Below are 25,182 nucleotides of genomic sequence, written 5' to 3'. Positions count from 1 at the left end.
GGCTGGAGGCTATTTTTCATTTTCAATTAAAGGGCTTTGTTTATGATATCAGGTTTTGAATGAAGATTTTATACCACACACCATAATTGTAACAGTCCAAATAAACAGCACAAACTGGCATTTACAGCTATAACATAGTATTATTGTTACATGCCAGTGCAAAAACTCCACTATATCAGCCTAAATATGGATTGATGCATTCAAGCAAATCACATCTCAAAAGCTGCTACTGTTGAATAGCAACTCTCTTGGAGAAATCCTTGCTATTCTCTCTGTTCAGTGCTGGAAAATACCAGCCAGTAGGTCAAGAAGAAACTTCAGTAACGAAGAAAGAAGGATGGGCCAACACTCCCAAATACCAACATAAGAATTTCACTGCCCCTGTTTTGATGAGCATGCTGTGTAGCATTTGTGGTAAATATGCTGGAATACTGACCGTGTATTTTCCCACTCCCCATTTCAGAATTGCAGATGTTTAGCCTGTCTGAGCACCTTCCACAGTGAGAACACATGCACTGAAGCTCCAAATTCAAGCTGCTGATTCAAGTGGGCATTGCACCATCCAATAACCACCTCTGTGAGCAAGAACAGGTTTGCTCAGGCCATATAGTTATTTGCTTGATTATCTGTTCCCGGATGTTCCTACAGCACAAATACAGCTCCATACACAGAAGTGGGCCTGCTCCTCTGCAATCTGAGGGTGTAAGCGAGAAGTTTGGAGCAAAGCAATCATTCCTCTTCATTAGGCAGGCTCTGAATATTAAAGCTTGTAAATGAAAGGAGAGTAGAAATACTTGAACACAAGAAGGAGATGAAAAACTGAAGCAGCTCTAGGGCACAAGAGAAAACAGGTGAGAAAAGCAAAAAAGCAGAATAGGAGACCAAGCACAAATGAGGCAGGAAGACAAGGCAGATGAATAAAACACAGAACAAGCAGGATTCCTGGAAGCTCAACCAGCTTCAATGAAAATTATGCTGGACCACATGCAACTGCACTAGGAAAAATACAAGACAAATTATACATCTGAGTCATCATAAAAGAAAAATCATTGCAGTTAACAGTAAAATAATAAAAATTCAAGCGAGGTGACTGTGTGGTGCCCTACCCTCAAAGACTCAGATCTGTACTACACACAGCTAGATTTCAGATATATTCCTGAAGGAGGTTGGGCTTGTTTTTCAGAAATTCTAAGACTATTGCAGAATTAACATCCTGCTACTGCTGAAGAAAGCAATCTCCTCCTTCCATAAGTAACCACATAGTTCCTGACATTGCATTATATAATGAGCTCCTCCATTTTTACAGTTTTAGAATGATTTGCAAGCTTTTACTACAGAGCATTTGATTTAAACCGGAAGGGTAACCTGTTCCCTCTTTTTCTTTGTTCTATTAGGACAAAGCGCTTCCCAGAACTATCATGAAGGACGAAAGCACCTTTGGCTCTTATTTCCCCAACACAGGATAATACAATTCATCATGAAGAGTATTATTTCCCAAGAAGCCAATACTGGATGGAAAGGCCATTGTTCCAAATGATCCACAAAGTTCCAGAACGGCAGCCAAGGACCAGAAGACTTTCCAGGAACTAAAAAGACTGTAAAGACAGATGCACATGTATTTCTAAGGAAAAATACTGGAGAGAGAAAAAAAAAAAGACAAATCTGATGCTAATTTAAGGAGATAAGTCTCCAAGACCACTGTTAAACAATATGGGATGTTGCCATGGAGGGGCCCATGACTGCTAATCTAATGCTCATCACATGGCAAAGGACTGAGTTGAGAATGCTCAGCCTTCTAATTTTCGCAGAAATAGTAATATTAAAGAGCATCAGAAGGCTGACAATATAGGTATAGTTACATACTGCACCAGAAATGCCAGCTAAAATGAAGACCTATTTCTCTTGAACTTTTCTGAACTTCATAGCAGAATGATTACACAGAGACAAGCCAGAGAAGTGGCACATCTGATCTCTGTTAGCACAAGAAAAACTCTGAGACATATTAACACACAACATCCAACACTGATAATGTCAGCATTCACTGCTAAATTAGTAAGGGCAAAGGACAAACATAACTAGGTCTAATGAGTTCTCTGTGTCATCCACCCATTCCTGGTGGGTTCTTCAACACCTTGTTCTTCTCTTCACACTGCACTCTGTGCTTAGCCCAACCTAGTTACACAAGAGCCCTGACACTATGGAAATCTCTTCTAACATAATCACAGCTGCCCTGTCTTTGGTGGAGAGAAGGTTGTGGCAGCACAAAGACAGGTCAATGCCAGTGCAAAGCCAAGGAACATCCCACTTTTCACAGGGACATAAATCTGCAAGGATTTTCATTAGGAAAGCTGTCATAAACACCAGAACACTTAATTTTCCTGGGGCCTCAACATGCACATTCTATCCTGCAGTAATTCCTGTGAATTTACTTAAGTATAAACACACTGTACACCTAAAAAGGGTTAAGTTTCACTTCTACAAATTAGTTATGTATATAAATGAAAATAAACATCCTAATTCTACAAAGAAAACCATCAAGACACTTGGTTAATGACACCAGAGCCTGTTCTCTCTAACTGTCTGCTGGTGCCCTTACCTGCAGTTCTTTATGGCTGTATTATCATCACCATCATCTCTGGACTTAGTATTCCAAACATACCAGCTGCCCACAACTGAAGGGCTTCTTTGCATTACCAATTATAATTGCACTGAATGCACTACTGGTTCTGTGACATAAAAAGGAATTAAAAAAAAAAAACACCTCATCAAGATTATTTCAACTTGAGAGAGTTGAACCCAGGTGAAAAACTAAGGCAGTAACCCACAGAACCCACTAATTAATTACCATATAGATGTATGTATCCAATCTAATGGAGATCAAAATCAAAAAAGAAAAAAGTAGCCCATTATTCACCACCAGTTTCAATTACAGTTGGGAGAATAATTCCACTTAACAGATTCCCTGTGGCCTGGCCCACACTCAAGAGATGTTTTTTGGGAAGAAGCTTAGAAGCAAAATCTGGCTTGAAAACTGGAGCAAGGCACCTCTTTTGAAGTCTTCCCTCAAAAATCAAAACAAAAAGCCCCAGCACCAACAAAGCAGTCCCCAAAATCCCAGCTCTCCCCTTCTGAAGATGACTATTTTCTATAGTAAGACATTGAGATCAATAGCTTTATCCATCCATTCCTTCAATAAAATTGACTAAATCAGCATTAATTTGTTAATCTTTGTATTACTTCATACACTCATGCCATATGATGTCAGGCTAAATTTCAAAGAAAATCCATTTAAGAAAATAGAAAAGAACATTTCTTACCTATTCCTTTTTCCTCAAAACTGTGGACTCCCACTGCTGAAGATAATCTGTCAAGTTAGAGTCTTCTTTCTTCTTTCTTTTTGTTTAACCTCCCACTCTTCAACCATTTAATATTACCACATGGGAAAGAAAATGCAAGGAAAAACTTGTCTAATGTGTCAATGGCTACATGCCACTTCTATTAGTCAGCTTCTGTATCAGCCTGGATGGATAGTTCAAGTAACAACAGGGGAAACATCCTATCTTCTAACAAGAAAAGACACACTAAGAATATGCAAGAAAAAAAATTACATTTTAAAATACAAAAAGAGCATAGGGTTCCAGCAGCACACAAAAGACCAGAAAATACTACAGTTTTAAGTATACCATATATAAATTATTTTTCACATTAAGTCAATTTAGGTCAAAAAACATTATGTATTGATTTCTCCAACAAATTATAACTATATCCAACAACATGAACGCCTATCTAAAAAAGAGAAAAAGACAGTAAGCTATTGCTTTTGCAAGACAACGGCACAAGAACGTACATTAGGCCTTGTTATCACATACTAAAGCTGGTGCACACTTGGGTTGCAATTGCAGTATACTTTCTAGAAGAGTATTGCACAACTGATTTACTTGTTAATCAAAATAATGAATGAATGGTAGCATTTACTTGCATACTTTCATTCACGTGGTACAGGTAATGCCCTTCGGGACTGTGCATGCTGTACTCTTGCTGGCTTCCACTTTTCCACTTCACAAAAAAGGCACTGAATTTTGAATGTACTGAAAAGAAATTAATAGGAAAGTTCATAGTTCCTAGAGCATTTTAAGAGATCAGTGTTACTTCAGCAATACAATTTCCACAGTTTATTATATGTTAACAAGTTTCCATTTAAAAATGAGTCATCCCATCCCACTGGAGTAAGAAAAAAGAACCTGTCAGATTCAGATTGTAGCAATTGCCCAAGTTTCATTTACCTCTGAAGCACTGAATTAAACTACCTTAAGATCAAGAAGAAATTAAAGTCCTTACAGTTATTTAGTAGCTTTTGCCAAGTAAATTGTCAACCTAGTTCAACGGACCTGTAATCCATTTTCTAGTTTTTTATTTATAATTTAGGCAAAAATCTGACTCGTTTTTATAGGTGAAATTGTATGGTGGCGTTTTGAAAGTACTTCAACTTTGTGCTATAACAGAAGCTATTGTTCTAAGAGTGGAAGATCTCTATTTCCTCATAGTGAAACCATTAAACTAGACACCAAACTTTACAGTACAGAAAAGCTGTAATAAAGGTTTGGAGGAACAGCTGTAAACTTTAAGGATTTAATATACATTCATGAGACATGAAGATCTGCATGGAGAACACTAAGCAGAACCATTCAAGGGTGGGACATCAGTTTGTTCACGCAGTCAAAGATGTTAAACACCCAACTGCATGTCTTCATTGCCTCTTCTCAAAAAAGAGTAAGCAAATCCTTTGCTTTTGCAACACTGTAGGTCCATGTGAGTTTACCTGGCATGTTCTCAGTGCACTTGTATATTAATCCTTTACTAATTTGTCCCCACCTAATATGTGATACCACAAACAGTCAAGATAACATCAAGTGGGAGTTTGTCATGAAGCTCCCAGAGCTAAAATTATAAACATGGACCTCAAGTTTCTGCCACTGTGTGGAAACTGTTATGGATTCACAAGTCATTCACATTCCTCCAAAGACACCAGCAAGGAAAGAACACATTAACAGCTGTACAGGAATGAGAAGTACTTAGAAGTACAACTTAAGCACCTGTATTAATCAGGTAGGATGGCAAAAGCCAGACTAAACACCATAAAGAAAAATCACAACTTCTACTCCATCAGAAATTATTTGAGCCTTTAATGAATATTGTAAGCAAAGAAATTCAGGTCACCATGACTCTGCTCATATTTAAAAAAAAATGCCACCCCCACCACAAGCTTTGACAAAGAGGCTCTAAGTAGTCAAAAAATAAAGGTGAGATTTTGTCAAGTAATTGAAAGGTGAGTATAAAATAGGGAAATAATAATAAAATCCACATCTATTGCCCCTTTATGAAGCATATAGTACTGAAGATTATTAATGCTTAAGCCAAGTCCAGCAAGTGAGATCAAAAGGGCAGGAAAAGGTGGCAAAATTTGTATGAATATACCTCAACAATGATGGGAACAACTGAAGAGCTATTAATGAGCCTGTTGAATGGAAAGCATGCTGACAAAAAACAGCATGGGAAAAACCAAGGTGAGACTTACTTGAAAAAAAAAGAAAAGAAATTACTTGAGCTAGTAATTTACAAGTCATGAACTTACTAACTGCTTCCAAAACAAAGTACTTTACAATTTACACCTCAAGACTCAGAATTTGTTTACAGAGGAGGAGGTAACAGAAACAAGCAAAGAAAATTTGATAAATCCATTAAAATATAAAGCATATAGTAAAACCCTCATTCAGATGTCTATTTGATTTAGTTCAAGCTACTAAGACTAGAATGGAGTTAGGAACTAAGAGAGCTTGTAAAAATGGACTCTAGAAAAAATGTGTAAAAAAGATTCCAAGAGGCATATGAAGGCTCCCGAAACAGGAAACATAGGGAATATTTCACCAAAAAACGAACATGGGGCATGAAACAGTAATTAATCTGTTTACTGAAAAGGTAAACCATTCCCATATATAATTTCTGCAAATACTACCAAGAGACAAGAAGACTGAAAAGCAATTCACTCAAACCTGAAAATGCTCATACAACATATAGCTGACTTTTTTAATATTATTGCCATACCCGGTACATGCTTCAATTCACCTGAAGAAAAAACTAGGTATTAGAAGGCAAATCCCTACATTCTCTGCAGAATTCACTCATGAAGTTTAAGAAGCCCACTGTGGAGTCTTTCTGTAGGTAAGGTGTAAACAACTGGTAATCCTCACCAACTTCCTAAGGAAAACTTCTATCTTCTTAGAAGACAGTCATGGGGTAGGTGCTCTTCAGGATAATGCATGATCATTTTGGATTGCTCTGTATCACTGCTTTCTTTCCTTGGGCTTTACCAAGCACAATTGTCACTGCCCAGTGATTAGTTAATGCACATACAGAAAAATACATTTTTTAGTTTCAGTACAAGCTGTCAATTCAGAAAATCTCACAGAAATAAAATTTCAAGAGTGGTGGAAAAATAGTATGTGCACAGAACTTCAGAAATTGTACTTGCCTCTTGGATTTGAGGAAGACTGCAGTTCATTGGCAAAGGTACCAGGGCAGTCTCCTGGCAGTGGCATGATTTACCCCAAAGCAAGTCAGACAGTGCTGGTATCTGCTTAACCTGCTCTAGTTATACACAGAGGTAGTTGCACTTCTACTGGCTGAAACACAGCATAGGTAAGATATGTGTTTTAATAGCAAAGAGGTACCAGGAAATAGGTCCATCTTGCAGATTTCATTAAAGCTATGAATGGACTTAATTACCACAGAAACAAGAAACACAGAGCTCATTAGACACTGCCTCATATCAAAAATGTCCTCTGCAGTCGCAGATGATTTTTAGGCCACACAAATTCCAAGACAAAAAATTGATTATTTACTCTATTTCACGTTGCTAAAATAACACCAGGACTACCACCCAAGGATAAATCCAGTACTCCATCATGACGTAATACCTTTTTTATTACAATATCCAAAAAACTGAGTATGCAAGATTTTGAGATCTCATGATCCGTTCTTCAATCTCAGGAATGTGCCATCTAAAGACTGTATATTTAAACCATAAAGGAGTTTAAATGTAAAGAAAAGAGAAAAATGCAATTTCTTCATAAACATTCTGTGTGTCTCTTCCTACCAACCACACCATCCTCTGTAAAACCCGAAGATTTCTTTCTGTAAAGCAAATATATATATAGTGTTGGTAGCCCGCCCCACCCTGTCCCAAGATCAGTTTTTATTAATCTTCTGTATTAGTGTCAACAATCAGCTACAGATACATATTACTTTGAGAATTAAATACATAATCGTTTAATTCAAACAAGCAGAAGGGCAAGAGGAAAAAGCATTATGTGGATGGCACATTTGGTTGTAGATTACCGAAACATTCAGCCTTTACAATTCAATTATTCTTTCTCTAGTAATCAACTTTCAAATAAAATTTCTCTTTGTTGCAATTACAGACCAAAATACACTAGTTTTCTTTTACTACAATCTTACCATAGTAGTTTAAGAAGTACTATTACAAAATGCTTTTAATTAGTGTACTCTTTACGAAGAGTCAGAGAGGCAATGTAACAGCAGAGTACAGTGTAAAGAGTGCTTCTAGGAACTAGGAGGTTTTGTATTATCCTACTCGGTAAGCGATAGAGCTACAGAACTCACAGCCACAACTGTTATGTCTACTCTCTCTCACTTAAGCAGCTGCAGCTTCAGTGCATTCAAAGTGTGCCCGATGTCTCTGAAGGGAGAGTTCTGCCTGCATGAGCAGTCTGAACAGATTAACACTGGTTTGAATTGAAAACGCCCCTCCTTGATCTGAGCTAACTATGTAAACGTACACAGGAGAGGGGCGTTTTGAACTCTGCTGGGAAGATGAGTGCTCGCCACGGCCACCCAAGGGAAACTCTCAACCTGAAGAGAGGTGGTCAGAGGTTAACAAAACTGGAACACAAAGAGAGGCAAACAAAAAAAAAAGGACAAACAGCAACTGACAGAGCAAACACTTTAGAAAGAGCCTATTCCTTAAGCCTGCTTCAGATATTGCTCTGCTCTATAAAAGTGAATTTAGGACCTAAGGCTTGTAAGTTATAAGAGGCCCAGGTGGCCAAGTCCATCTTCAACGTCACTGAAGTGCTTTCACAAGATATAGCTTTTCCCCGTGTTCACTGGTGAAGATGGGAGCCTTTTTGTAGTGTTCCACCAACTCATCCATAGTATTAAATCGCCGCTGCCCAATACAATAGACATTGTCCACGAGCTGCACCTTGAAATGTTTGTTCTTCCCCGATGCCTTTAGAGATACTGAGAAGTCACTGGGCTGTTGAGAATTGAGAAAGAAAGAAAAAATTACATAGAAGAGAACAAAATGACAGCATAATTTTGCAATTTCAGGAACAAACTGTGTCATATAGTTGACAGTAATTTACATTAGCCACAGCTCGGTGCTTTAGCTCCTTAAGAAACCCAATAGCCTATTATTCAATAAATAATTACCATTGTTATTAACGTGAGCAGTTAAGTCAGTTAAGTGAAAGCTCCCCAGATGCACAGTTTGAAGCTGCCAATTACATGACTAAACTGCAAATATTATCTTAGTTACTCAATCTAGAAGCACAAAAATGTCAAGGAGAAGGGAAGAATTTTTATCATGCATGTCTTTCTCACTAGAGTGCCCAGGAGAAAACAATTACTGCAATATTGCTTGGGCAAGATGAAGAAAATCCCCCTTCGCTTTTTTTAAAGCCGCGACCACTAGAGGGCCATTCTTGCTTTGCATTGCAAAAGACAAAACCACATGCACCTTTTATCTTCATTACCACATGTATAGGGAATAATTTCTCCCATTGAGTACATTTTCTTTGTAAAACAAGATAAAGCTATAGAAAAAAACCACCGTACAAATCTCACCATCACACCACTACCCACAAAATACAGAATTTATGCACTAATTAAATTACTCAGGACATAATTCCTAATGATAAATCTCCTCATCCTGGCAATCAGTTGCTTTAACAAGGCGAGAGCTGTCATCCAAACAGCCAGAATGAGACCATTCCACTTCCTTCACCACATGCCACATAGGAGGGTAGAAAGGACACAGTGTCCCTTGCTTCCAGCTGAACTCTATCTCCAGCCACCTACTGCTGCTGGCTGGCCACAGAGATGGGGTAGGAGCCTGGGCAATAAGGATTTAATGTGCTGCTGTCTATGCCTCAAATACCAATGACCATTCAAACAGGCAAGTTAGAGAAGGATGTGGCAGCAAAGGGGGGGATGTGCACAGGCAGGGCAGCACCCTTCTGGGGCCAATTTTCCTGTTCTGGTCCAAGCAGACCACACAACACAAAACAATGCAGTCATGGGAATGGGGTCAAGGAACAGGCAAGTCCAGCAGAGGGGGATCAAGACTACCAAAAGACCCTCAAAGCTTCCCCCATTTCCATAAAGATCCAGAAGAGTACTCATGCTGATTCATTAATATGAAGAGGAAGAAACCTAATCCTAGGGAGGGGAAAGCTTACCTGTAACCAGGTAGCCCCACAAAGCCTTGGTGATGCACTGCCCAGGCCCTGGATACCCTGTTGGCTGGACTGATCATGGATCCAGGGCTGCAGATCTCCTTTCCTCTGCCATCCGATCTCCCTTTCACTTTCTCTTTCTTCCCTCTTTTCTTTTATTATCGCTCTTACCACTATAAATTAGGGGCAAAACATGAATTTCTATGCCAACTCTGTAGTTTGCTAGTAAAACTTCACGAGCTTCTTTTGAACCCTTGTGGTTTCTGCCATTCTTTAATTAATCTTGGGTGCTTCCTTCCATGTAGGAGGGGGATATGACAGATGGGAGCACGGGTTTGCCCTGTGAGAGGTGTATGGATGCAGGTGTCACCAGCCAGCAGTAAAATGAATAAAAAGAACACACTGGAGCTTGTAACAAGCATTAAATAGAGTTAAGTAATGCCTGGTGCTACTCTGGAGGTACTGCTGCAGTGTCTCAGCCCACTGAAGGCATGGCTTCAAGCACAAACCACTGAAGGCACGTGCCAGGCTTTTGACACCACCGTACTGTGTCCCTTGGTCTCTCCCCACCACGCCGGTGCTTTGGCTGGGCCAGCACTGCAAACCTGTGCTTGCCCAGGTTAAACAAAACCCACCTGGTTCACAGCACTGCCTTGGAACAATCCTGAGCACAGCCGTGGCACAGTAGAGGACCAACTGGAGGGGTCAGGAGCCCTCACATGTTACTGCTGACATCAGACTTCACAAAACCACACCCTGAGTCCTCTACACTGCATTTGTGAGGGGTCAAACACACATGCAGCACATACCCAAATGAGCTGGAGGACAGCCTTTTCTCAGATATGCTGTCTTTATTCCTGCAATAAAATGGGTCTCTGCCCACACATTCCTCATGTCCTGCCTATCCCAAAAATCTCATCACTTGCATCTCCCCCTCACCTGTCTTAGCACTAACGCCTTCTCTGCCTTCCCTCTGACTCCATGGGCCCTGCCCACAGCAAACAAAGCTCCTGCCATGCCTGCTGATCTGGCTCTGGTCCAACTCAGACTCGAGGCTCAGCTTTGGGCAGCAGCTCTTCTCCTTTTGTTCTGCTAAAGGCAGCAGCAACCTCCCCACACCCTTGGCCTAACCCTCTTCTACTTCAAGCCACTACATTCCAGATCAACAGGCATAATTTCTTTAAAACTTATTTTATGTAACACCCATAGGATAATTACTTGTTCCATCTATAAACCAGGGTCACTGGGCCTTGACCAGGTCAGTGCAGGCTCCGTCAGGAAGGCTTCCTCTGGCAGTGAGCAGCCACTGGCTCAAAGCACATGGAACACTCTCTGTGACTGCCAAGAGGGGAATGGGAAGGGTGGGAGAACGTGATGGAAAGAAATGTGCATAAGAGTGCATCTTTGGGATTTCCAGTGCTCCACCCAAGATACATTTTGTGCCCTGTCATCCATCCCTAACTCTAAGTACGAAAATCACTATTTTAAGCCAGCTGTCTCTGATATTAAGCCCTTGCCTCAGCAGCATCATAAAGAAGGCTGCACTGAACTCACACCAAAAGAGGCCTATTTTCAGCACCTACCTCACTGGGTTAAAGATAACCTGCCTGTACAAACACTTTTCCGTGGTTAAAGCCCTGAATGCAGTGTGGACAATCCCTCCAGCAGCCACAGCCACACGGGCCTGGGACCTGCTTCCAGGGGAACCTCCATAGTGCCAAGCAGCAGCCATTAAACAGTAACAAAGCACAGGCCTGCACAAAGCTCTCCGGAAGCTTTGGGACCCCAGGCTCATGAAGGAGAAGTTTAGGGCATAGGCAGGGTACTGATTGCTGTGCCCTGAACACAGGCAGGTCTGTAGGGTCTCACCGAGGATGGACTGAGGCAGCAAGTACAGATTAGTTAGGATTCGAAAAACAATATCAAATCTTGCTGACTAAGTTCTGCTGCTTCCATGGGTGATGCCTATACCAAACAAAAACCAGTAACCAAAAGGCCCTCAATTAAAACAGAAGAACTTACAAATAGGAAGTTCATAATCTGAACTAAAGTTTTTTGTTTGTTTTAGGAACAGGAAACAATTTTATGGCAAAAGTTGAAAAAGAAGTTGAAATAATCACTTTGCTCTCAAAAATATTTTACTATTTTCTGACAAAGCAGTTGTTTTTAGCAAGTCAAAATTATGAGTTTTCAAAGCTCCTTGTATCTCTTAAGAAACATTATTTCTAGGCCATAAAGGATGTGCTAATGACATGCAGAGCGATGCTGGACCTCTGACCCACTGTCCTATGACCCAGGCACTGGCCAGGCTTCTATCTTTGTGAGCTGATCCACACAATATATTAAATACTCCTTCTGCCAGTTTAATTATATCCTTAGTGAATGAACATTTCTCATGAACTATTGTCTATTCTCCACAGCCCTGCAGCCTGCTAGTTAGATTGATACCTAAGTAGAAGACATTATCATATTTTCTGCAGCCTACGTTACAAAGTTTATTTTTTCATTATCTGATTTAATTTAAAAAATGTAAAAAGCGGAAGGGCTGATCTAACTCTTTTGAGAGTCATCATCCGGTGCAAAGAGATGGAAGAGCTCAAACAGCTGTTGCAAAAATCCTGAAACCCTTTATTGGTCTCAGAGTAGTAACTTCTATAGGACTCAAGAATGAACAGCAAAAGGAATTTGACTTGTTTTTGTTTTTATTTTGGTTCCTTCTTGCCCTAACAAATGCAAATTCATTAAAAATATTATTTCAAAAAATCTAAATAAACTATTGCTATGAACACTTCCATTTCAAAGTACGTGGTTCGATGCAGTTTGAATTGGTTCCCTGCTGTCCTCCTTGGATTTTCTCCAAGTCTGTTTATTTTATTTACTGTTAAAGCTATTTTGTTCTAACTGCTGGCCAATTTTTCTCTCTTCTCCCTCTTAAATTAATTGCTACATTTGGATGTTTACACACTAACTTTTCCAGGAAAAACAGATTCACATACACCAAATAAAAGCAGATCAGAAGTAAGCTTTAATCCCTTAACTCTATAGAACAGTTGATGATTCTGCAACAGAGTTACAGAGCATTGCTTTGCGGCAGGGAAACTATGAATATTTCTGCACCACCATAACTGGAAAGACCTACACCTGAAAAACCTAACTTGAAGTTAAATCAATTCCTAAATCAGAAAATTAAATATTAGGTTGAATGCACCTACAGTCCTTGTGCTGTAGTACTTTGAATTGTTTTCAATTCCTTTAACACCTGCTTGTACCTAGAGATGACCATGAGCTAGCTGGTGCCTACGGCATGTGGAAAACAAATGGTAGGAAGTTGTTTCTTTATTTCTTTGGTGAGGAATTGAATGCTTTTTAAAAAAAAACCCCACAACCAATTGAAAACTATCACGAAAACAAATGATAAAGCAATATAAGGAAAAACAAGTGAAACACGAAAAACAGAGTTTCCTCTTCACATCCTAAATTTGAGAATGAAATTATAATTTTATCATTTATAAATGGCAAGGTTCTGAAAAACAGTTCCCTCTGAAAATCTTTTACTGATCCTGTAACTTATTTCAAATTTTCCCTTTCATTCCAATTCTGTTTGCCAATGTCCTTTCTTCAAAAAGATATTCTCACACACTCATTCTTCAAACTACTCCAGGCTCTTTGAGCTCCCATCAGTGAGCCTGTCCTGGGGCTCCCCAACTCGTTCCATTTCCATACCCAAGTTTTCCCTCACTTCTCCTCTTACTCTATCACCCAGCCAAAAAACTCAAAGTTATGGCTCAAAGATCTACGGTCAGGCTGGAAAGAGCCATCTGGGAGAATTAATTCCTTTTTCTACCCCTTCCGTTTCATTTGGATATAAGCAAATACTATTCTCTTCCCTATGTAATGTTCATGTTCCAAAATCAATATTACATAGGTCACAAAAATGAATTGGTTTCATTGATCTTCAACTACACCTCTAATAAGATTTCTGTTCTTCCATTTAAAATAAGCCACTAGGATATTTCCTTATGCCGGTTTTCAAAGAAAAACTTTCTCCTCATGTCTGCTGTACTTACCAATCATTGTATGTCACAGAACATGACCAATGTTCACTTTTTAAACAGTTGCCACATTTCATTGCTTCTATCCAACAGCTGCAGGATTAAAACCCCAGGAAAACATGGGACACTGAATGCTACAAAATTAGCACCTCAAAAAACATGCAAACTCTGAACCTCTGCCTCCTCCTTCTATTGTTATTATTGCTAGACAAAGAACAGAGAAGCTAAATATGATCTCAAAAACTGACAAATCCAGTCACATCTACAATCCTCAGAATCATTTTAATAGGCCTAAAATCATCAGTATCATCTTAAAACTGTACTCTGCAACTCTGTTTAGGATGGGTTACTGTAACCTGAATGCTGTGACACTACCAGCAGAAGGTAACCAATACTTCCTAATGAATAACTGCTCCTGAAATCATCCAAAAACTTGCATAGCTCACTCACTAACATAGGCTGAGAAAAATAACACCTTCTCTGCTTCATGAGAAGACCTCATAGGACTACAAAGCACTGGTGTTTGCCTGATCACCAGTTTCACAGCCACCTGCAGAGGACTGCAAGGGGCCCACAAGTTCTGACAGAAGCTCCCTTTGAAGTTTAAGGGTGTCTGCAGCAAAGGCTCTGCTCAGAAGCTGGAGGTGACACACTACTGCTTCCTGTTAGCTGCAGTACTAGTTAGCACACTTGTTTCCTGGTGTGAACCTGAACAAAACAACCCTCTCCCATTCAAATTTGCTTCTGTACTCAGTGAAATCTGAGGTCTTCAAAGCATTACAATCACCCACCCAACCAAGACCACCAGTATCAGCCAAGACCTGTTTGTCTTGGGTAAGGAGCTACACATAGAGACCAAAAATCTGACTGCTGAAGAGCCTGCAATCCAAAAAGTGGCTCCACAGAAACTGCAGAGGTTAAATCTGCCTTTTTTTTCATTGTTTTGTTACTTAAATGAGACAAACTGCAGGTTTCATTAACCTAGCAGCCCGCAACAGAAAGAAAAACTAGCCAGCAGTATTTCTAATAAGGCATGTTCCCAGTTCTTTTAGATCTCCAAAACTAAGGTGACATTACCTAGGTGTAACACAGTTGGCAAAAACATTATCAGTAGGGAACTGTGCCTGTTACATAAACTATGGGCTTAAATGGTTCAAACAAGTTTATGGTTCTAATAATAGTATTTCGTAATTAATGAAGATAATCAGCCTCCTAGCTACCTTACAGAGTTCATCTCAGGTTATTCTCCTCTATGGTAGCATCCTCTGGATCTAAGTGTTACTGAGGAAAATATTTTTGGCTAAAGAAGTCTAGCTGTGAGATAAACATGTGGCAAGTTAAATCTAGAGAAATATTGTTAAATCTTGCAACTACTAACACTTGAAATGCAAAAACATGACAGTCTCATCAAGTGAATACTGAATAATACAAACCTTCATCTATCCAAGGACAGCTTTTCATAGCTCAGTAACAAGAGCAAAATTGAAATATAAGGAAAACTTTTATGCAGACCAATTTTTGTAACTATGGTGATGGAAGGCTACAGAAAACTCTAAAACAGGTCAAAAATCAGGCACAGGATTAGGAGCATGACTCACAGTTTTATCTATGGACCTTTCTAGAAAGGAATAACCCCTGCATTCCTAGCATTAAAGGTGAGTTAGCAACACAGCGTAGTGAGAAGTGCTGGTCTGGTGGTCAGATGAGCAAATCAGGGAGCTGACAGCTTGGCTCTGCTCAGCCTGTTCTCTCTAATCAAGACCATCTGCTCAGATTGTGAAGACACTCCTGGTGACTTTAAGCCACAGCATGAACAACCTCTGTAGTCACATGTGTGAAATACAGCAACTCTCAGAAATTCATGAGTCACTGCTAAACTCTTTCTTTATTCCATACATAATAAGTTTGAAATAGATTTTTTACGATCCTTTTCTCAATGCTTGCAATTATGCGCATTCACTTATTGTATCACTTGTGGCATTCCAGGGAAAAAACTAGCAATCCCCAGTGTTTTATAATTCACATACATAAACACACTATATGATGGAATGATACATAAAGATTAGGGCAGATGAAAGTTTGAGATGCAGTAAATTATTTCTTTAAACCTAATAAAAACTAAAACCCACATGCAGTACTAACACACAGAGGTATTCATGGGCATAACTACAGTTTTCTCATAGCTAAAAAAAGGCTCAAATACAGGGTTTGCAAGACCAGATAAAGAGTACAAAAAGAAGGAAAAACGCTAAGTTCCTCAATTCAGTGCCATTTTTTTACCTGCAGGTGTGCAAAAAAATTGCTGTGATATGAACTGAATAATTTTTTTGTTATCCCACTAAGTGTTAGATGCTAGAAATAGTTTGAAGAGCACATTCTGAATGAATCTTTTTGTACTCCAAGGCAATGATTTCCATCTACAATTCAGGCAAAAAGTTTGAAACTGCTTTGAATGCAAGGATTCAGTGTTATGATGTCACATTAAATAAAAAGGTTACTGTGTTCTTTGAAGGTCGTTAGTTTACTCCAGAGATATAGGCAGACTCTTAAGAGCTAAAAAACCAAGCTGTAGCATAGTGGTCACTGTGACATATCATGTCCTGAGAAATGGGCAAGCATTTTTGTATTTTAAGTAATGTATTCATTTTCAAACTCTCCTTCCGGCACTTTCTCAAGAGATGAAAGGAAATTGATAGCTACTGTCTCAGGATAAATCATAATGCAGCCTCCAGATCTGAAAGTGAGCTTCTACCTGCTGGACCGACATGCCAAAAATCCACCACATCCAGTATGCCTCTATCTGACAGGATGTTGATAGAAAAAAAATGTTGGGAAAAAAAGGAATTACTGTAATTTAATGGTTACCATAATCCTCCAGTGGCTTTCTACATTTTACAAGACTGTGCATCTCACATCAGTCTTTTCTTCTGTTGACTAAACAAACTTGATTCCTCTCAGCCTCTGTAAATCAGTCATGATTTCTAAATTCCTATTTTTCTTCCTGTCTTCCTCTAGTTTATTTTAATTTAATCTCTAACTTTTTTCCTGTTCTCTTGTGGTTTATTTGCATTTGCCTTTGTTTAGATTATAATTAAGCAGAAATAGGAATTCAATGACACAGAGCTTCAAAGAAAGGGTAGTTCGATAGCTATCACGGTTTTTGCAGAGCAAATTCATCAAGGAGAGGTGCCTGAAATTTAATCAGACAATACTGTCTTCAGATAAAAATATCTGGGACTGTTAAAAAGTTGTATTTTGTCAATTTTCTCAATGTTATGTATGACATAAGATTAAAATCTGTCACCTTTTCAAAATCACAGCCAAAGGATAATTAAATTTTAGTGCTTTAACTGCAAATTCTCTGGCCTCAGCACACATGAAAGTCCTTTCAGCTGAATTTTAAATATGAACTTTCAGAATGACATGAACCATAACCAGCATTACTCAGATCCCTCTGATGCCATCTAGGCTCAATTTACAAGGCATATGAGCTGCTGACTTGACCCTCTCTGCTGTATATCACAACCTTAACAACTAGATATAATAACAACTTCACCTTATTACAAACTAAATTATCTAAGTAGATCAAAAATACTTTTAAATGGAATTTTACCTGATAAAGAAACAACGTAATTTTAAAATTAAAAGTAGAACAGAACTGCCCAATGCAAAGATTTTGTTTGAAAACAGATCAAATCAATGACCAAATTTTTAATCACCTAGAATTATTTTATCATGTAGTGCTTTAAATTTGAGGATTGCATGAGAAACACATGAAAAGCCAACTGGAAACCTGAAATATTTTACTTGATTGTCCACAAATTTAAAGAAACCCTGGATAATACAGACCACAGCTGTTAAATTTCAGTGTAAATGTCACTGCACTTCACTGACAGACCAATTCTCACAAGGAGGGAGGATATTGGTTGGTAATGCTGAAGCCCTGCTCGTTTCTTTAAGGGTGACAGGACAGGGAGTCTGTTAAGTGCCGTGCCTGCTAACCCATGCACGGGGGTTACAAACCTGCGGGCTGAGCACCACTTACCGAAGATTCACTGTCTCTAACAAGGAAATCTCCTTCCACTCCCCTTTCGTTCAGGGCACATTCTGCTTGGTGCCGGGTAACGTTCCCGTAATACCACTCTCTTCCAGCAAATCGTCCGGTAGAAGATGGTCCCGTGTAGCTTATCTGAGGTGGATGGGAAGTGTTCATGGAAGGACCATCACTAATGATTACTACATAGTTTTTAGGAACAAGACCGATTTGACCTCTGGAATTTTTACATTTCCACCATTCTGGGTCATTTTCTGGCTTTTCAATGACTTCCATCGTTTCCCCTTTTTCAAAATTGAGCTCTTCATCCGTGACCGAGCTGAATGGGTACAGTGTCTGAACGATGTGGAGTACTTTGGTGCCCTGGCCGTTACTCATGGAAGCGCCTTTCCTAAGGCTGAGGAAGCTGGGTGAATCTGCAGTTGCTTCCTCAACCTCTTCTACCACATAGTTCGAAGGGAACCAGCCGATCTGTCCATTGTAGCTCCCTCTCCACCAGCCATCGCTGCACTTCTCCATGACAATCACTCGGGACCCTTTAACAAGGGACAGCTCATCCTCCCTCTCGGCAACGTAGGCAAATTTCACGTAGGCGGGAATGTTCAGATCGTAAATCCGGTCGGCGCTGCTGCCATTGGAAGGGTACTCTGCGTCTGTGCTGGGAGTGGGGGAGGCGTCTCTCGCACTCGTCTTTCTCTTGGTTTTTCCCAAGCCTGGTAAAGACAGAAATGTAAAGTGGTCACTTGGAATGCTTGTCCCCAGATTGCAAAAGCTGGATGTGGTGACATGCTGTACCCTCACTTCAACAACACTGCTAAATGGAGATCTCTTCTCTAATACTACATCGTCAGGAAAGAGCAACACCTTTAAGAGATTCTTGTTAACATCCAGCTGATGCACCATTAGGTAAAGAGCAATTTGTGTTATAATGATTCCTATTCTCTTCTCGGAAGGAGCAGAGTTTAAGCACACTTAAACACAGTGATTTCTTCACCGGGAGAACAGCTAATCACTGAAACTGATTCTCAGCTTGCTCTTCTCTATCTTTAAATTCCAGCCAAATGACCATGCCTTTTAATTTTGGAGATGACTTCAATTTGGCTCAAACAAAAAGTGAAAGAAAACCTGCAAAAATTAACGAGCACAGAAGTAAAAGCTTAAGTTTCTCTGCAGACTGTATTGCTCTCTTTGCTCTAGCATTACCCAGGCAGGCACAGCTGCAATTCCTTTGAACTGCAACCCCCCTTCCAAAACCCGCACCTCTTTCACTTACATTTCACCACACACCGTAACAGAAACCTGCTGGTGAGGAAGACCATTTGCATGTATTTCCCTATAATCTATAAATTATGGTGTCCTGTCATGGCTTTAATTATAGTGTTAAATACAATGTACAGAAGAAAAAACAATAACATTGAACACAGTATTTTTTTTTTAATTAGAGAAACCATACTAATGTCTGTTTAAAAGCAGAAAAACTGCACAACACAATTGGTACACTTGGTGTACTTTTCAAACTTTTGCAGCAACCCCTCCTTAAGCTTATATGTAAACAAAATAATAAACTGAACAAGTAGCCCTGTCTTGTGAAATTCACTTATAGAATTTCTGAGAAACAAAATATTATGATGCAGTGTAGCACAACCAAGCAAAATGTCATGCAAGGGACAGAAAGCAAAACCTTCACAGAAATAGGAGCATTTGTACTTTTCTCCCTAGTCATAGAGCCTGGGCAGAAGGTGAGAGATTTATTTGAGACACAAGAGCACGCATGCTGATTATAGAACATTTAATGGAAAGAAAACAAAGGTACTTTGTTTCTTCAAATAATCTGAAATAAGGACATGCATACTATTTCATTTTTAACTATTCAAGCCTATTCAATCCAGCCACTCCACTGGCAAAAATTGTGTTTTAATTTATTTAGAGATATATATATGTACTTGCATATACAATGGGCATCTTCAGCAAAGCTGTTTGTTCACCATAGAACTTCATGTTTATTTCACAGTTATCTGTGCAGCACAGAGTAACAGTGCACACATAACCATGCAGGGATCACTGTCCAGAAGGGTTAAAAATACATTAGTTAATATGTGGTCTTATGGTCTCAGAAGATGGCAGAAAATTCTGATGACCCTGAAGTGTTTCCTGACCTTCCCCAGCAGGGCCTTGTTTCCTGCTGCAGCCTGCTACATCCTATTGTCATTCTAACTACATCACTCCAGCCAAGAGCCAGTGGCTGCACTTTCAGGCAAAACGAGGGAGGCAGCTTATTGTACTAGGGGACACAATCACAGGAAAAGAGTGTACAAGCAAGTACTAATCAGAAGCTGGTCAGGCTCTGATCTCTGCCAAGACTGGAAATTTTCATCAGTTTAGAGATCATTTTTAACCAAAAAGACAAGGATGTTTCAGAACTAATGAGCATTAAATTACAGTGATATAAACAAACACAACTTAAAGGTCGTTCTGTTAAGAAAAGAGGGAAATTACTTTTATAAATTCATGGAAAACAAGCAACTTTATTTCAATAGTCTCTCTACATAAAGCCCTCCACTGAGACTAAACCTTCCAGATTAAAAACTTAGCCTTTTATCAGCTCACTAATGAAGATACACAGTCCACTTCTTGGAATTACAGCAAAAGAACTAAGGAAAAAAGCAGTAGATGGTGAGGCAGCTGGCCTACCTAGTTGAAACTAGAAAGTAGAGCACAGAGATAACTGTGAGAAATGTGGATGTAGAGTGGTAGGAAAGTGTCACAAACTTAAGTATCTAGAGAAAAAACTGCTTATAAACAGGTAAAAATCCAGAATTTCTCAAAAACCCTTCTGAAATCTGATAAAGGTATCGAAACATTTAGGAAAAAGTTATCATTCAAGCACTGTCTTTCATTTGGAGTTGCCGGAGTTCCCTCTTTTTTCACAGACCTTCCAATAGTGCATCTGACATTTCAAATATTGCTTCCTATAATGACCATTAAACATAAATCATGACAAATTTGGGAAAATAATAAAAAAAAAAAGGAAACACAGTAAAGTTTCTAATTTTTATCAATAAAGACAACTGGAGTTCTTTAGTTTAAGCTTAACATTTCATGTGAACAAACTTTTTAAGGCTGACAGCATGGTAATGATTAACATTTTGCAATAGCAGCAATGTGCACCAAAGGCTTTCCAGTTGGTTTGACCAAAGGAACAAACTATGCAGAGACTCATCTGTAGTCAGGCACGGCAAAGGGCATGCACATAATCTAAGAACAATTTTTAATGTGAGATTGCAACATTCATAACTGTGTCCATGACTGAAGAGGAAACAAGTTGTTCCATGAGCAGAACATGGAAATCTGTTCCTGTTTTGCACTTTATACCTCCTGCTGAGCTATTCCTCCTCTTCCTCTCCCTTCTCCTGCAGGATTCACAGTAAGTCTCCCGACTGTATGACTGCTTTCATGTCCCCAGGTCCTTCTCATATTTCTGTGTCCCCACTGCCATCTCCAAAATGCCCTCAAAGCCTACTCCATCTCCCCTGGTGCTGCCCTCCTCCCTACCTTTGCTGGGCTGGCCAGCCAAGCACAGTGCCTGGCGCCCCCCTGCCTCTCAGCCCTGCCTGGACTCAGCAAAGAGCTGGGGGTGCTCTGGCTTCTCCCCCAGTGAGGGACACCAGCAATGACTCTCCCAGGCACAGATTGGGAGAAAACTAGTTAGTTTATCTCTGCCAGTCTGTCAAGTTTGCCTAAAATTGGCTGAGTTATCAAGGATGGACAGATGGACGGACTATGACAGCTGACTGTGACAGCATGACTAATGTAAGCTTCATTTCCTTAGGAAAGTCTAAAAATACAGTTTAGTGGGATGGCTCACCACAGCTAAGCAAGAATAAAGTCAGGTCAATTATAAACTTTGTATATGCATCTATAAGAAAAAACACAACTCCATTAAAAAAAGAAAAGTACAATCTACATGAGTCATCTCTAGAAGAGTAAACGCTACCATTCTACTAAGAGAAATGCTCACTTACTACTGTTTGTAAGGGGATGCCTATTCTTATGTCTGAAACACATATAAAGGATTTGATGGAAAATGAAACATTGACGCAATTTGGGAGTCTCATGTAGAAAAGTTGAATATACTTGCAATTGCAGTCATAGTTTTGGTGTGTTTTACTGTCTTTGTGACAACCTATGAAAACCTATCTACTGATCTATCTACCTATCTGCTACAACTGTGCTTTTCCTGTTCTGACTCACTGGGTACAGTTAATCTGTAACCTGTGGAAGTCACAATCCTTTGTAACACAAACAGTTGTCATAAGGAGTAATCTAAAGCAAGAGGTTAGCTTTCAAGTGAAAGGAAAAGTGAGGAGGGAAAAGAAGCATTGCAAAGCAGCAGAAAGCCTGTTTTGCTACTGCAATTTCTAGGAAGCAACACTATTCACACTCTACAATAATCCACAGTAAATTACTTCACTTTCACTCTCATAAATACATTCCCAAGTGATGTGAGCTGGTATAATTCTTAGGATATACTACTAAGACAAAAAAAAGAGAATCAACTTGTTAGCAATATTTCTGGAGAAGGGATCCACTGCAAATCCTCCTCCTCTCTGCCGTGAAAGAAATCCTCTGGCCCCATGGTTAGTCCTAGGGAAACTCAGAAACGTGCCTGTTGGATCACTACATGCTGTCTTCCTTTCCTAGTTCTGCTGTGGCTCTAAAGAATAGCTTGTTTTTTGAGCAGCAGGCTGAAGACCAGTTTCCTATGAATTTGCTTCCTGTCACTTAAGTTTCCATTGTGCAAGCACCTCTTCATTACCAGCTTCTCCCTGAGACAGTCTTTCCATTGTACCTAAAAGATCCTTGAGCCTGCAACTCCAATTCCCTCTCCCCACAGCATTCCCAGACTTCCCACCTCATCATCCTTAGACTTCCCTAGGAAACGTCTTGAGCTCCCCCAAGCCCCAGAGCTCCAAGTGGTGAAATTTCCCTGTGGTCCATCTCCCCTGCCCCTACGTGTACCTCCTGCCATGCTGGCCACACCCCTGGGCCAAAGCTGGGCTGCCTGTCAGCACAGATGCCCCGAGTGCCCAGGTGCTCCTGCTGAACACAAGAGAGTTTCTCTCTCTCTTCTGCCTTCAGTGATGGCACAGAAACGAGGCTGCAGAGCTACAACCTCTCTGAAAATTGGTTCGTAGGATAAACAAGTTTAACTATATTTAAGACATGATCTTAAATCATACCTTATCAAACACATACATAACACTTGCATAGAAAGGGATTCTTGCCACTAGTATAGGTTTGTATTCCATTTGCTAATCATGGTTTAATATTCCACACTATCTTTACTAGGAAAAGCCTATTTACAAAATAGACAACTTCCTAATTTAACAAAGATTTATTTGACAAGTCTTTCCACGTTCCTGCTAGCTGGTATCCTTGTCTGAGACTGATGAACAACCACATTTTGTATTTTAACTGCATTTGATCATCCCCAGAGATGAAAGAACATCTCCACAGGCTTATCCACACTCACAGTTATTAACTTCTGCCTAAGAACAACATGAACCAAACATTAAAGGTATTTGCAGTCAAATTCTCTAGGATCCCCTTCCCAAGACTGCCCACTAAATTTGTAAAATCTTGTATGTAGCTTAACTTTAGACTAAATATAGTTGCATTTCTTTTTTGAAGGAATTTTAAGTTGATTTGTTACCTGACTTTTTCTAAAGTTGATTTGCTATTACTGTCTTTTGATTTGATATTACTGCCTTTTCTATTTTTCCCTCTTCTGTATACAAAAAGCATTATTCAGTACCAAATGAAAATTTCTGAGAAATTGTCTCTGATTTTAATACATAATTTTAATTTACAAATGATGAAAAAAGATATTTTTTTGCAGTTTACCTGCGTATCAAATCAAAATCAAAGGACAAAAAAAAACCAAAAAACCCTTTCAGAAAAACATTGCAATATGACAAAAATATTGCTTTGAGAAATTGTGAGATACCAAATTTCCAAAGCAGAATTCCTCAATTCAGAACTCGGTGAAAAAGACCAAATACTACTAAATACAATAGATACAACTCCTTAAGAATCCTCCAAAAGTCACCTTTAAACTACAGAATACCCTGCAAAACCAACAAAATTGTCTCAGTACAAGTGAGTTTTGAAAACCACTTTCTCTTTAAGGGACTAGAGTTCTATTAAATGGTGTTCTTCAATTATCTTCTATCAATGTTGGAGAAGCCAGTTTTAAGTCTAAATATGCAGCTTGAAATATAAAAATGGAGGCTGCTGAGTAAAGCTGTTAGTTCTCCCCATGGCAATTAGAAAGACAACTATTTTTGCATTTTCATCTATTGCTGTATTTACATATCTTAATAGATTTTTTTATCATTACACGTTGAAACTAATTTTTCTATAATGTATTCTACCCTAATGTTTGAAATTAGTTTTTGATCAGTTATTATATATTACTACAAAGTTGTAAGTTGGCAAAAGGTAACTTGAGCAAGAAAAGAGTCAAAGAGATAGCTTGAAATAATACTGCATCAAATCAATAGCTTGAATTAATAGTTCATCAAATAGTGCATCAAACAGGTACTCTCCTTCACAGTCTATTTACAAACACAACAAACTTTTCTCTCAAAAAATTAAAATATGCTGTATCATCTAACAAAACCACAGAAACTGATAATAGAGCTGAAAGGACACATGTACATGCACAACTCTCACACAGGCTATCAAAGCATGGGCTTTAAATTTAAACTTCATATGAATATTTTAAAATTCATTTATAGGAAAAAAATAATTTAAAAAAAAGATCTTTCATGGGAAATATGAATTAACCAGTAACTCAATTTTTCAAAATATTACTGACCATTACTATCTGAATTTAAAAAAAATCCAAAAAACAAAACAAAACCAACAAGAACAAAAAGACAAATGCAACAAAACCCCCCAAAACAACAAGGCAATTACTTGTAAAATTCTTCATACTAATTTTAATGCATTTTAACTCAGCCACCCTCACTCTAGAGTAAAATGCTTTTAACAGTACTGCTTGCTTTATAGCTATAAAACACCCCCAAAGAATCCCATAAAATTATAGAAGCCGGACAAAGAGCACGGGAACAGTACAATTTTAATGGGAATATTTTCATTTTAACCATTTTTTAATAATTTTGTTTTGTTATTTACAATTCAAACTGAAACAAAGCACTCCAGAGTGCTGAAAAATTTAACCTTATTATAATATCTGAAAACAACGACTTCCATTAAAAAGCTGAAAGATTAAAGATAAACAAGTTTGGGCTGATAAATTTGACAGTCAAATCAACTAGGAGAACTCCCAGTATAAATACACAGAGAAAAAAATTTAACATAATTGCTGCTAATTTCACAGTTCTATAAAAAGTTTAGAAATAAATTTCAGCTGAAGTTGATATATATTTTAGTACCCCTAAACTTTAAATCACATTTTACAGAACAGCTCTCCTTATTTTAAAAATCTTCAAAGTCAAGGCAACTAGAAATTTTC

The 25,182-nt window shown here is 38.8% G+C and overlaps 1 protein-coding gene across 2 annotated transcripts in view; it reads right to left on the bottom strand.

Moving 5' to 3' along the window:
- Positions 1 to 6,963: 6,963 nt before the first annotated feature.
- Positions 6,964 to 25,182, bottom strand: part of NCK2 (NCK adaptor protein 2) — an 84,223-nt gene continuing 66,004 nt past the window's right edge. For both annotated transcript variants that reach the window (XM_005487968.3, XM_026794036.2), the window contains exons 4-5: positions 17,634 to 18,355; positions 6,964 to 8,335 (exon numbers count right to left, since the gene is read on the bottom strand). In XM_005487968.3, the coding sequence (XP_005488025.1) occupies positions 8,141 to 8,335; positions 17,634 to 18,355 (917 nt within the window). In that variant the 3' untranslated portion in view covers positions 6,964 to 8,140. The remainder of the gene's footprint in view (positions 8,336 to 17,633; positions 18,356 to 25,182) is intronic.

This window comes from Zonotrichia albicollis, chromosome 2 (genome assembly GCF_047830755.1).
Source record: "Zonotrichia albicollis isolate bZonAlb1 chromosome 2, bZonAlb1.hap1, whole genome shotgun sequence".
In the NCBI taxonomy this organism is placed as follows: Eukaryota; Metazoa; Chordata; class Aves; order Passeriformes; family Passerellidae; genus Zonotrichia; species Zonotrichia albicollis.
This window is presented reverse-complemented; position numbering and strand designations above follow the sequence as displayed.